Here is a 12663-nt window from a genome sequence, read left to right on the forward strand (position 1 = left end):
TGGGTGGAGTGATGGAGAAGTATGCATGATGAGAGTCAGTAAAACTAAGTACAATTTAAAAACTCCACCTGTTAACACCAAGGTGCTGTAGCAGTACAGTGTTGTTGTAACTAACAGAATGGCTGGACAAGGTATTTAATTCATGCTTTGACTTGGCTCCAACAGTCACTGAGCTAATTCCTGGTATGTGGATGTTCAGCACATCAGCCTCAAGTTAGCTGAAGTCTGATTAGCTTTCACTACAAAGTATGGTGTTTGAGTTTCCCTTGATTCTGCAGCTCTGCAAGGCCTAAATGGGGCATAGTGTAATTTTCCTAACTAGTGGGAGTTGTAAGACAGATCCCAGCTTTTACAGAGCACCTAATAACATAAAGTGTAATAAGGTGAGGGATAATTATGAGTGAATATAACATTAGCAGTGTTTCCCACAGGCCTGAAATATACTTAGAGGGAAGAGACCGTATAGTACCACACATTTAACTGAGTGTTTCCCACAGGATGACAATGTAACTGTGATAGGGAACAGAGTGGGGTGTGGGACATGGAGTTGGCATCTACTGAAACTATTTGAAAGAATACATTAGCCTATTTCTAGTATTCCTTATTTCACCATTTTAATTCTAGTTAATTCTCCATCTTATCTCCATCTATTCGCACTACACGCACACCGGCCAGCCCCTTTCTGTCTCTCTCTCCCTGTGTGTGTTTGCTCTGTTGGCATTCATTGTTAGCAGTGTGTTTTATAAACTTGCCCAAAAAACATCTTGCATCTTGGATTCCGTAATTCTGGAGGGGGCTTTTTGTCAGTGACGAATCAAACACACCAAAACAAACGTGGTACCAAATGATACTTCCTGTGTCCAATACAATAGTGAAGCATTTAAGGTACCACAAAGGTACCGAATTTTGATACCCAGCCCTGATACAATGTAAACACTGTGTTTGTCTATGTCTCGACAACTGAAAGTGTTGGTTACAACTGTAGCCACAATTACGGCCTGGCTTAGCTGGCCAGGATAAACCTATCATATCCAACAACAACAATCAGAATCAGTTCAATTTTAAAGTAAGACCTGCTTTTCCTACTGCTGTTCCTGAGATTGATCCATGCTCATGTTATACTTGTTATCACAGGTAAATGATCAATTGTCAGATTACTCACAGCATCATGGCAGGAAGTGTAGACAATATGAACTTGCTTGAGGTCTCTATCCAGGAAGTGTCTGCGAATGGCGAGCACGTTACAGCCGCAACAGTTGTCCTCCTCCACTGTCACTGTCTGGGACAACCGAGAGCCAGACACTGACGTGCAGCTGAGGTGAGACAAAGAGAGGAATGTTAGAAGAGAACAGAGGGACACAAAAAGACAAAGCACAGACAAAGGAAGAGTGATAGAGTTGTTTGCAAGAGACAGAGAGAGTAGGTGGGGCAGACATTAAACAGATAAGGAATGAAGGAATGAAGCAGATATGATTACAGAAATATAATGCAGTGTCACAGAGGCAATTTGGATGAGTATGTGTTTTATTCTACCTTGCCTGTGCCAGTGAGTGGGTCGACTAGAGTGGTATTGTCTCAGTGGATTACCACTCGGTAAGTGTTGACGCATGTGAAATTTGAGCCCTATTTGAGGGCTCAAGAGACAGACAGAGGCGAATGGATATAAACTGTGCATGTGTGTCATATGTTTGTGTGTCTGGGTGCTCACGGGCAGGAGCTGGCCAGGCGGCACAGCCCACAGGCAGGCTTCCTCATTAGGTACATGGGCCAACCATATGCAGCCAGGGCAAAAAGCATGTAATAGCACACCTCCTTGTACATGTTCATTTCAGTCTGGGAGAGAGAAAGGCATATAAATAAAGATAAGGAGGATATATCAAAATAAATATACACAAAAACCCATTTCCACACAAAAAACGTGATGAAGAACAAGCACATCAGTGTGACCAGGCCTTTCAACAATTCTGCAAAAAAGGAAACCAAACATACTGGCAGTAGCACTGTTGTATGAAGCATTCATAGAAAAATGTGAATGAGTAGATTTTGAGTGGGTCCATTACCTAAATTTAGCAGAAAGAAACAAGTCTTGCTGAATACCTCTCACATAGTGCAAATTCCTAGAACTGCACTTTGTGGACCCTTAATTTTTTTTAAAATTTCTTCACTCATGTATCACAAAGTCTTTTTTGACCTCCTGTGAGCTCTAGGATTTCCGGCTGCAAACTAATGACGTCCTTTTGAACAATTTGTTAGCTACCAGCAACAAGTAGCTCCTGTCTTTGTCACTTGCAATCTTTCATCTTTGTGCAGTGAAGTGGAACTCTGATCACTTATTACAATACAGCAAAATCAAAGGCAAATACGACTGAAGAGAGACAGAATGAGTGTGAGTCTACTCTTTTGAAAAAGTTGTGATTGAATATTTCAACATATTCCAGAATTCTGAATATTCAAGTGCTTTCTGTTTGCATGTGATTCAGACCAATGGCATACTAGTGCATCTATAACTTAAAGGTGCAAAGAGGTCATCCCTTGCAAAAGCTTTGCAAATTCAGCATCATCATGGAGACTCACTGGGTTCTTAAGGTCCAGGTATTTAGTGTTGCGAGTGACAGGCATTCCGGATAAGAAGGCTAAAATGTCATTGTTGGCCTTAGGGAGAAAAAGAACAGAATCACAAATTATTTCCATAACACAAACGCATACACAAGCGAAAAGCCACAGACGTGTACAGACACCATGGGTTGTGATACCTGGTCCAGGATTGAAGACCTCTTAGACCTCTGTCTCTGGCGGAGAAGCACCAGACCAGCAATGATATCACTAGGCACAATGTCCAGGTCTCTGAAGAACTCTGCAAACAGGCTGGCCACCTCTGAGTACGCATCCTGGATGAGAGAGGACCAGACATCTGTAAGCAAGCTGGCAAAATACACTTACAAAGATTATGGGTTACAGTAGCTTGTGGCACGCAAGTTCCTCTTCTATACACACAACTGTTATGCCACACATACCACATGAAATGCTGCTGTTTCACATCTAATCATATCTGAGCAACCCGGCCATCACAAGGGACACACAGGGCCCTATTTTCATGGGGACGCAAAAACCATCACATGCAGCGCGACGGAAAATTTGTATTTTGCTGACCTGGAAACACACTTTGCCTGTTCATGCGGTATTTTCATGCTTACACACCGGGCTTGACGCAAAGGTGGGTGGGAGGTTTATTTAAATAAGGCAGCACAAGGTGAAATGTTGGTAAAAAAAAAATCAATTCATTGCAATAACAGCCCAACGGACCATGTATAACACTACAGCGCAATGCCAATCAACTGTTCTGATCTGGTGAATTCTGACATTCCTGCAGCTTTTCCAAGTGCTGCAGCACTGGATGTATGGCTATTAAGACACCTGTTATGCACATGGCTATTTACAGCATGTATTATGGCAACAACTCAGCAGCAATGTAGATTTAACAATGCATTGTCGATGGCAAGAAGTGTATAGTGGAGCGAGTATTTGTCATCCTGAAAATGCGAAGAACTTTTTTTTACTTGGTAGAACCTTATGAATTTTTTAGCTTTTAATAAAATCATTTTATATTGTGTCATAAATGATTAATGTCTTTGGTTAGACAGTGAGTAATAAGCTTTGCATTGGGGTCTTGATTCACACTGTCTGGGCTTATTTTGCAATAATAACTGATTCATTCACTGTTTTTCCTGTTTCATTATTTTCTCTTTTCCCTTAGCGCGAGAGAGAAAACGAGTGAGTGTGTGCTGTGACTCACTGATTGTGTATCCTGGGCTCTTGTGCAGCACATGAAGAACTTGAGTCTCCTGCTCCAGCTGCTGGCTTGGCCCTCCTCTAGCCTGTGTCTGAGAGTGAGTGAGAAAGACAAAAAGCAGCACCGGGACTCAATCAATGTCAGAAATAGGTGAGATGATGACGCCATGACTGGATGTATCTGTGCCTCTGAGTTCTGCATCAAGATAAAAGTGAGAGATTGGGATAAAAAGAGTACCGGAGTGTGTATGTGGTGAGGTTGCGTTGACGCCGGCGGGTGGCTTTCAGTTTGACGAACGTCCGTCCCGTGGGATCAAAGGTGCACATGAGGGTGAAGCACACGCTGAATATCACTAGCCAGTTGCATGCAACAATTCCTGAGGAGTATGTAAAAATATTATTCACACTCAAGGATCACATCAACATATTGCCTAATTTAGAGTGTATTTTCCTGTTCTCGTTCATGCTTCCCTTCACTCACCCAAAGCCAGGTTTTTGGCAGTGACATCAGAGCATGGTTGGTAATATTGGACAAGCCAGGCAATCCCCACCACTGCATATACCAGCTCAACCAGCAGAATGGCTGGGGAGGCACACAGAGAGAGAGAGAGAGAGAGAGAGAGAGAGAGAGAGAGAGAGAGAGAGAGAGAGAGAGAGAGAGAGAGGGTGGGTGGGGGGACGACTAATGATCAATATCAACCAAAATCAATTTAACAAATCTTGACTCTTAAGTAGAAATTACAACTAATCCTCACAACCACTGTAAAATTCCCTTTGATATGTAAATCGTTTCTAATGTGTGAAAGGAGGATGCCACACACAGTGCAGCAAATACAAGATAACTCCAAACAATCAAAAAGCCTGCATCAAAGATTAAGCTTCAGAATAAACATACAAATGTGCGTGTGTGCGCCTTACCCAGCCGTATGTAGAGGACATACTGCACAGCCTCCCTGGGCTGTGTGTAGAGGATGCTGCCTCTCATGCTCAGCCACATGATGGCACTCTCACAGATGAGGCAACTGACCAGGATGCCCAGGTAGCCTCGGCCGTGGTCCACCAGCGTGACAGAGCACGACTGATATGAGCCATAGGGAAGGCCGAACAAAACCACAGACAGAACCACCAACCTGAGAGGGAAAGACAAGCTTTATGTAGTAATAGTGCAGAGGAACTGCAAAGAGACATACAAATTCATGGAAGGCAGACTCACCAGATGCAGTGCAATAGAAAAAGGAAGAGGGCGGGCAGCACCAGGTCATCACTGCCAACTGACCAGCGCCGCCGAAACATCACCATGCCAGGCATCACTGCCCTGTGGGAAGGCCATGGGGAGAGAGAGACATTCAGGACCAGTATTGTTTGATCTTGTTTATACCCATCTCAAACTGAATACGCTCAATTTCTCCACAGGTGTCATTAAAGTTTCATCCAACATCCTGTATATATGATAATCTTATAGTGGAGCTTGGAGATCTGGCTGAAATCTAATGAAAGCAACCACACAAAATTTCAGAAACCAAAATGGACATAAAAGGATAAAATAGACATGCATACATTAAGAACAAATGCAAGTGCAGATATAGTGCTTGTAGATTGAAATGGTAGGCTAAAATATTCTTGAAGCTTGGCATCATCCGTGTCAGTAGGGCAGTATTTGATTCTCATTTTCCTCTTGTGTCTGAAACTCTCCAGATGGAAAACAGAGAGAGGGTTAAAAGGGCTGTAATGGAAATAGACAGCTGCAAAGAGGAAGAGAATGAAAGATGAGGGGAGATGGAGTGGATGAGTCTTAAGTGAGTAAAGGGGTGTATAGAAAATGCACCACTTAATGAATGAGAGAATGAGTCCTGGCTTCGCTATCTGATGGTTCCATGCTGGTTATGGCTATACAAAAAAGCTTCATCCTCTTCACTCGTGTCTATTCTCTTGCTAAAAAGCATCCTGAGCCAAGTCAAGCAGCCTCAGGCCTGAGCTGAAATGAACTGTAAAAGGCACGGCAAGGCAAGAGAGAAAGAGTAGGGAGCAAATGACGCAACAGACAGACTGACGCAGGCTGTGTGGTGCTGATACAGGCTGATGCATGCTTTACGGTATGCTGCTCCTGCGTATTTGGTGTGAGCCAAAGTATAGTTTTGTCCATTTTTGACTAACTAACTAACTAACTAAATAAATAAAAGGCTGTGCCTACCAAATCTATCTTGTCAAGAGAGGGCCTTTCAATCAAATCTGGCATAAGTAGAAATAATGGTAGAGGTCAGTCTAGAATTGCAAAGGAGCTCAACTTAAATGTGAGGGTTTACTATCCATAACAATCCATAATCCCTGGAGTCCTACAGTTGTCATCATAAGAACATTCCTCTATCTCTGCATCTAGCTTGCACAAAACAGAATACATCAGGTACAATACAGAATACATCAGGTACAAAATAGAATACATCAGCTACATCAGGTCCTGTGTATTACATAAATACAAGATTTCACATTGAATTCTTGTTTGGAGTGATCAGTGCAGCAAAGCTTTAATTATTTCCCTTTGCACAATAGGTATATTGTATCCTACAGCTGTACAGCGAACTTGGTAGCATTTCAAATGAGCAGCAATCAAGAGCTGTGAAACCTGAGATGTCAATTTAAGTGGACCACCAGAGACAGTGACATTTAAGTCAGTTTCCAAGGCCAGATTGGACCGGGATAATTAAATGCTGGACAAACCGTTGACACAAGAAAAAAGTTCTGTCTCTGGACATTTTTTCGCTGCAGCAAGAAAAACAGTATCATAAAATAAATAGTATTATAAAATTAAACTATCTAAAAATAGTATTATAAAATGTCTTTGCTTATTTTTCTTTACTTGGTATTCATTTAGCTGCTCCAGTGTTTGGCAGTCCCCCCTTTTGCTTACAGACACGCAGTTGTCAAGATCACATGGTCAACTATAAGGTCAATCTGTGTTTGGCCTCTTTGTTTTTAGCTCACCTGTGACCTGTGACCTGTCATAAGTCCACACAGCACTCTCATAGCACTCTCTATCAGCCAGTTTCTATACCCATTAATTTAATGGGAATAGACATTTGCAGAGCAAAGGTTAATTTCAGTGAGATAAATTCAAGAGGTTCCTCTTGAAGAAGTCTAAAGATCCTAGAGGAACCTTGAGGTTAAATGGGTTCTCTGAGGAACCAGTTTTCATGCTGAGGAATCCTAAAAGTTCCTGCAGGCACCTGGAGTAACCTAGAGGTTCTTTAAGGAACTGTTTTTTTTTTTTTTTTTTTTTTTTACACCATGCTGCATGTCTTGCACTGCTCTGTTAAACTGAATGCCTAACAACATTCATTAGCTAATGCAAGTCAGTGTAGTACCAAGGTCAGCTCTTAAAGCTGAGGTAAGAGCACAGATCAACAAGTGGCACTTACAGGACGTGACAATGCACGTTGCAAAACAAGCTCTGCTAAATAGCTTTAACAAAATGCGCCAAATAACAATTAATAACAATGCCAAATAACAATGTTTATGAAAATAACACTTTCCTGACCCCTGCACCTTGTTGTATTTACTAATGTCCTGTAAAAGCTCATCCTTTCAATTGTAAACAAGTGTGGAAACAATTCCCTGGTTAAACATAATCCCTAATCCTTGCCCTACTTACATGTTTTTCAAAGGACATGCCTCTGAATTAAGACAAATGGCATGTTTCTCCATTGTCTTACACTACCATGAGTATGGGCTGGAGAGACTAAGGAGGAAGCCCACACCCTGCAAAACATAACAATTTACAGTTTCATAGATGGATATGTTCCATCGAAGGACAAGTTCTAGCCCAGCACAGCCTGATGAACACACTGAAAACATGTACAACCAATTCCTGGACACTATATTCTGTGCCTGGACAGAGGTTTTAAAGTGTGTCTAATTTACTGTAATGGGAGAAATCAGAGGACAAAATATTCAGTTATTTGTGCTACCACCTACACACCTCTGTACATAGTATTACTGAAAAACACTGGCAGGGGTGATCTGGTGGAGGAGCAGAATTTTAAGGGCCTGATTGAGAAATAAGCAGACTTTGTTGGAGGATTGGACCCACATCCCAAGTTCACTGCACCAGTTGTATGGACAACCTAAAGGGTTTTGTTTCCAATTACAACATTGAGTGGCTTGTCCCATTTCTGAGAATCAGAAGATTTCACGAGCTCGGTTTTTCTAAAACAGTACCAAATGAGAAAAAACTGTTCTGAAATTCTGCATATGCAATTAAGTTCTTCATAAAAAGCCATTGTTTCCAATATGTATTCGAAAAACTTGTGCTAAAAGCACATAAATGCAAACACAAGCAAAAATCAGAAAACATCAGTGGCAAGATATTTTATGAAGTTAAAGAGCAACTAAACCCAAAACTGTCAAGAGCACAACCATAGAATACAACAGGTAGTGACATCACCCACCACCAAACACCAGACACCCTAATTTTCACAATTAGAGGTCAGGCTTCACAGAGATTTGAGAAAGGGATTTAGTTATTCTTTAAATCATAAATTGTCACATTTATCACAGGCAGTTAAACAAAAACACATGCAAACTCTGGAGAGGCATAGAAGTGGAGAGCATACTGTTGAGAATTGAGAGCCAATTCATTTTCTATTTAAAAATTGAACATGCTCTCTTTTTTGTTTTTGTTTTTTGTTTTTTTGGTAGTAGTAGTAGTAGTAGTAATAGTGGTAGTATGTCTATCCGTGCTTAGGTCTCGGTAGTTTCCTAAACTTGCTTAGTATCTTAGTATCCTGTTACTGTAAACCTGTTGCTTTAGGCTACAGATTAAATTTTTTAATATAAATCAGCTATATTATGCAAAGACAGAATTTGTATGCTTTGGATGATTGACTTTCTAAATATGCACACTGGACCTTGATAACTGACTGTGTTTCCTGCAAAAAGATTCTGGTGCTTGATTTTAAAAGACGCGGATGAAGTAATATCGAAAGATTTGTCTGAAGACTTTTCCTCCTTTGTACCTCCCTGATGTGTATTGCCATGCAGATTTCTTACTTATTTCTCATGAGCACCTGCTGGTTGCAGATTGGCACCCTGCATGGCAGCCTCTGCCATCAGTATGTGAATATGTGTGTGAACAGGTGGATGTGAAGCATACACTGAAAAGCACTTTGAGTGGTTTGCACAGGTAGAGAGGTAGATTCTTACTCTTTTTTTGGCATTTCTGTATTATTTGACCGTCACAGCAGAGAGAGACAGGAAAAGCAGGGGAGAGAGAGAGGGGATGACATGCAGCAAATGACCTGAGGTGGAATTCAGGCCAAGGGCGCTACGGTCAAAACTCAGCCTTAACATGTGGTACGAGCTCTTATTCAGTGAGCTATCGGTCCAGCCGTAGACAGATACATTCTTTACCATTTACTTATGATATGCGTTTTCAGATTTCCTGATCTTTGATTAACTAAAACAGATCTATCTAAAGGGCATTTCACCACTGGTTCACTTCAGTCACACCTTGACAAACCCTAGCTGTGTGTAAATGGTTTTAACCACTTCATATCCCACAGATAACACAGCAGTTGCCACACTGGGGGCTGCCACATCCAGATGGTAGAATCTTGTGAATGTATAATAAGAAACTCTTTGGTATCTATGAATAACACACTGCAGAGTTCACACAAATGTTGTAAGGGCAAGTTATGCTTAGTCACTTGTAGTACTCTGAACAATCAAATGAGACAAGCATTGTTTTCATAGCAGGTTGGCCTGACCAGAGTTGAGATAACATCACAAACAGGTAACTGCATGAGCATTACACTTGGGTACACGGCGATTCAAAGTGCAAGCAAACAGAGGGAGAGACAAAGCTGTGCACCTGAGGAATATATCATAGATCAGGGTGTAAAATAACTTTTCACCAATAGTTCTTGGTTCTTCAAATCCAATCCTACTCAGTGCATCAACTACTTTGAGCTAATGAAAGAGAGCGAGGAAATCAAGAGCATGTGAACGGGTTCAAGTGACTGACAGTTGTCATACAGCTATGTGCAACACACCCCCCTGGGTTGTAATCATGTTAACGAGGACAGTGGAAGGAGGAGGAGAGAAAAAAGTGCAAGCAAATGAGACAAAGTTTGAAAATGCCCCCCATCTGATTTAGGCCAAAACAATCAGGCCAATGAAATCTAACAGATCTTACATTTGCATGAGGCGTAGACCAGACCACTAGGGACAGTGTTATCAGCACTCTCCTCTAGGCCTGCTGTTGCAATATGGTTTAAACTCCCAACAGAGACCCCAACAGTGGAAAATACATTTGGACTTAATTATGAATTAGATGGGATTAGACAGTATCACCTGCAAAGCAACACACATCCCTCTGGCCTTAAAGCAATATTTCACTGTGGTGGACTAATTTCACCTTTTAGAATACACACACACTACAGAGGTTTTGCAAAGGTGTTACAAATGTCCTAGCTTGGGGCATTCTGGTAACTCATGTAGTACACTACATATCAAGGCTGAGTCCTTGCCACAGCAGCCTGGGTTTGTATCCAAACCCAAAGCCTTAATCTTAAAAAAAAAAAAAAAAAAATGTCTTAGCTACGAAGGCCGGCACTATCACAGAGGTCATTTGGATAATTGGTTATGCATAAATAATGGCTGACAGTATAACAAAACATATAGAATATATGGTACAACTGCAACAGTAAAATGTTTGTTGTGGTGTAGGTGTAGATCACATTGGTAACCTTATAAGTAAAGTGAATTCACACAGAGTCAGACAATCCAACAGAAACTAGGTCCGCCCATTCATTTCGCATATGGGTAGTGCATTTAAGCTCCAGCAGTGCATCCCCCAGGGTGTTGTGGTAAAAAATACAGCAGCTGTCTGGCGTTGAACCAGGTTCAACTTTTGCCGGGAAGCAACCTGACATCACGATGTGGTGGCCAATCACGTATGCAGGCAAACAGACCCAATGGGCAGACAGCGGGCAGACAGCAGGCAGACAGGCCATGTAGTGACAGGCCCACACCTCCGCACAAACCTACAGCAAGTCGCCGGATTGCCTGATTCTGTGTGAACGCAGCCTAATATGGTTCAATTGTTTCCAAATCCAAGTTTCTGTGACACAGCAAACTTGTTTTCATTCCTAGTTTCAGAAGTCCTTCACTAAACTAAAAAAGTAAATTTGTAATCTTGATTTAGGAATTTGCGCTCATGGTTTACAAACCAAGCTCTGTAGAGCGAACAGGTGGTTTTTATCTTTTTAACTAGTTAACTAGCCAGCAGGTCGATTCTTTCCACGATGTTGTCAGACACTTATAACAGTTTGAGTCTATCAGTGGCGTATAAGTTTAGAAAAACAATTACTCATTTACTACTGCCAGGAACTTAGGACCTTAACTACAGCCACCAGTGGGGGTTGTGTTACCTTTATAAGACTAGATGAGAGGTCAACACCAATTCTTCTAACAAAAACACAACCAGATCAGTCTGGGTAATATTATTGAAATCTGTGTTCAGAGTCTCATGGTCCAATCAATATAGTCACAACAGATTCTGAGGGTGATTAATGTCAATATCAATGTAGGGCACATTACATAAGTTTTTCAAGTCATAGGTTTTTTCTCTAGATTTGACTTGAAGCCTCAATTTTGAATTTCACTATTTTTTCAAAGAAAGCATTTAAAAGACAATCTTGGCGTCATATAGTCGCAAGTCTTTAGCAGAGTGAAAGATAGCCCATTTCTCCTTGTTTAAGCAATCTATCAAACTAACCAGTTCTATGTCCAACTAATCAGCAATGACCTCTTTCAAGGCTCTGCTAGCTTGACCTCATGGATACAAGCTTTGGTCATCAGTACATGTCTAAAACCCTACATTCCCACTGATAGCACTTGCCTCCTCAAGGGCATTCCCATCCATCACCCTGAGGAAGTAGCCTATTAGTGGTGTTGTTTAGTTCCTACTAAAGACATTACGAGACGCACTTAGGCTAAGCGGCTATGATATGCACGACCAATATTTTAGAGACAGCCCTCACATTGTGTTACTGCTTGTATCTTGTGGCCTAAATGGAAATTATGGCTGATGGAAAAAAAATAAATAAATAACTAAAAGGCAATTTTGGTGATCAATATTTCCACCCTAAAACAATAGGTATAATAGCTGTCTTAATGAAAATGAAAGAAGTTAAACAATTCACTTAAATTATATACATAAAATAATCATAATAAAAAAATAATTCTGTAAATTTTGTGTAATGCTGAATATGTTAGGCTGTCACGATTTAGAATTAATCTCCATAGTGAAATCGTACCAGATTACTCACATTGTATGTCATGTGTTTTGTTTATTGAAAAGGATACGTTTTTTGATGACTACAAAAACAAAATACGATTCATCACACAAAATCAGATTTTTTTTTTTTTTTCTCTAGGTTGATCCTGATTATATCTATAGTGCTAAAAACTTCCAAGACAATGAAACTGAGGATCACAATATGGCTTCCAGACAATTGCAGAATGGTTTTGATAAAGAAGGAACCATAGACTCCTCATTTCAACAGGTCAAATCACACTTATCCTTCCACAGTATCAAGCTTAACTGATATTAATTCACACAAAACCTTATTTTGCTCTTTTTCTTTCCCCCACAGGCTCCAGTGATCTCAGTTATTGAGATGAGAAAGATCTGAAGAGTGGCAGGAGCTTTACTTCCTTATTCAAGTGAATGCCGAGCTGTGAATAAACTAGAGAGGTAGGGAATAGGGACCATTTTAATGACAATGCAGATGTTGTGAGCTACAAAGAACCCTATGACATATATGAATGCTGACTTGGACGAGTTAGTTTTGAAAGTGTCAAATGTTACACTTCATG

At 40.8% G+C, this 12663-nt stretch overlaps 1 protein-coding gene across 2 annotated transcripts in view; it reads right to left on the reverse strand.

Annotated features, from left to right (window-relative positions):
• Positions 1-12663, reverse strand: part of dagla (diacylglycerol lipase, alpha) — a 41183-nt gene that overhangs the window by 16952 nt on the left and 11568 nt on the right. The window contains exons 1-9 of one of the 2 annotated variants that reach the window (XM_030079163.1): positions 5003-5097; positions 4708-4919; positions 4271-4372; positions 4028-4166; positions 3794-3881; positions 2754-2888; positions 2575-2652; positions 1709-1833; positions 1163-1313 (exon numbers count right to left, since the gene is read on the reverse strand). In XM_030079163.1, the coding sequence (XP_029935023.1) occupies positions 1163-1313; positions 1709-1833; positions 2575-2652; positions 2754-2888; positions 3794-3881; positions 4028-4166; positions 4271-4372; positions 4708-4919; positions 5003-5097 (1125 nt within the window). Of the gene's footprint in view, positions 1-1162; positions 1314-1708; positions 1834-2574; positions 2653-2753; positions 2889-3793; positions 3882-4027; positions 4167-4270; positions 4373-4707; positions 4920-5002; positions 5105-12663 lie in introns of those variants that run through there. The other variant, XM_030079154.1, reaches the window with a different exon arrangement.

The sequence above is a fragment of the Myripristis murdjan genome, chromosome 3 (assembly GCF_902150065.1).
Source record: "Myripristis murdjan chromosome 3, fMyrMur1.1, whole genome shotgun sequence".
NCBI lineage: Eukaryota > Metazoa > Chordata > Actinopteri > Holocentriformes > Holocentridae > Myripristis > Myripristis murdjan.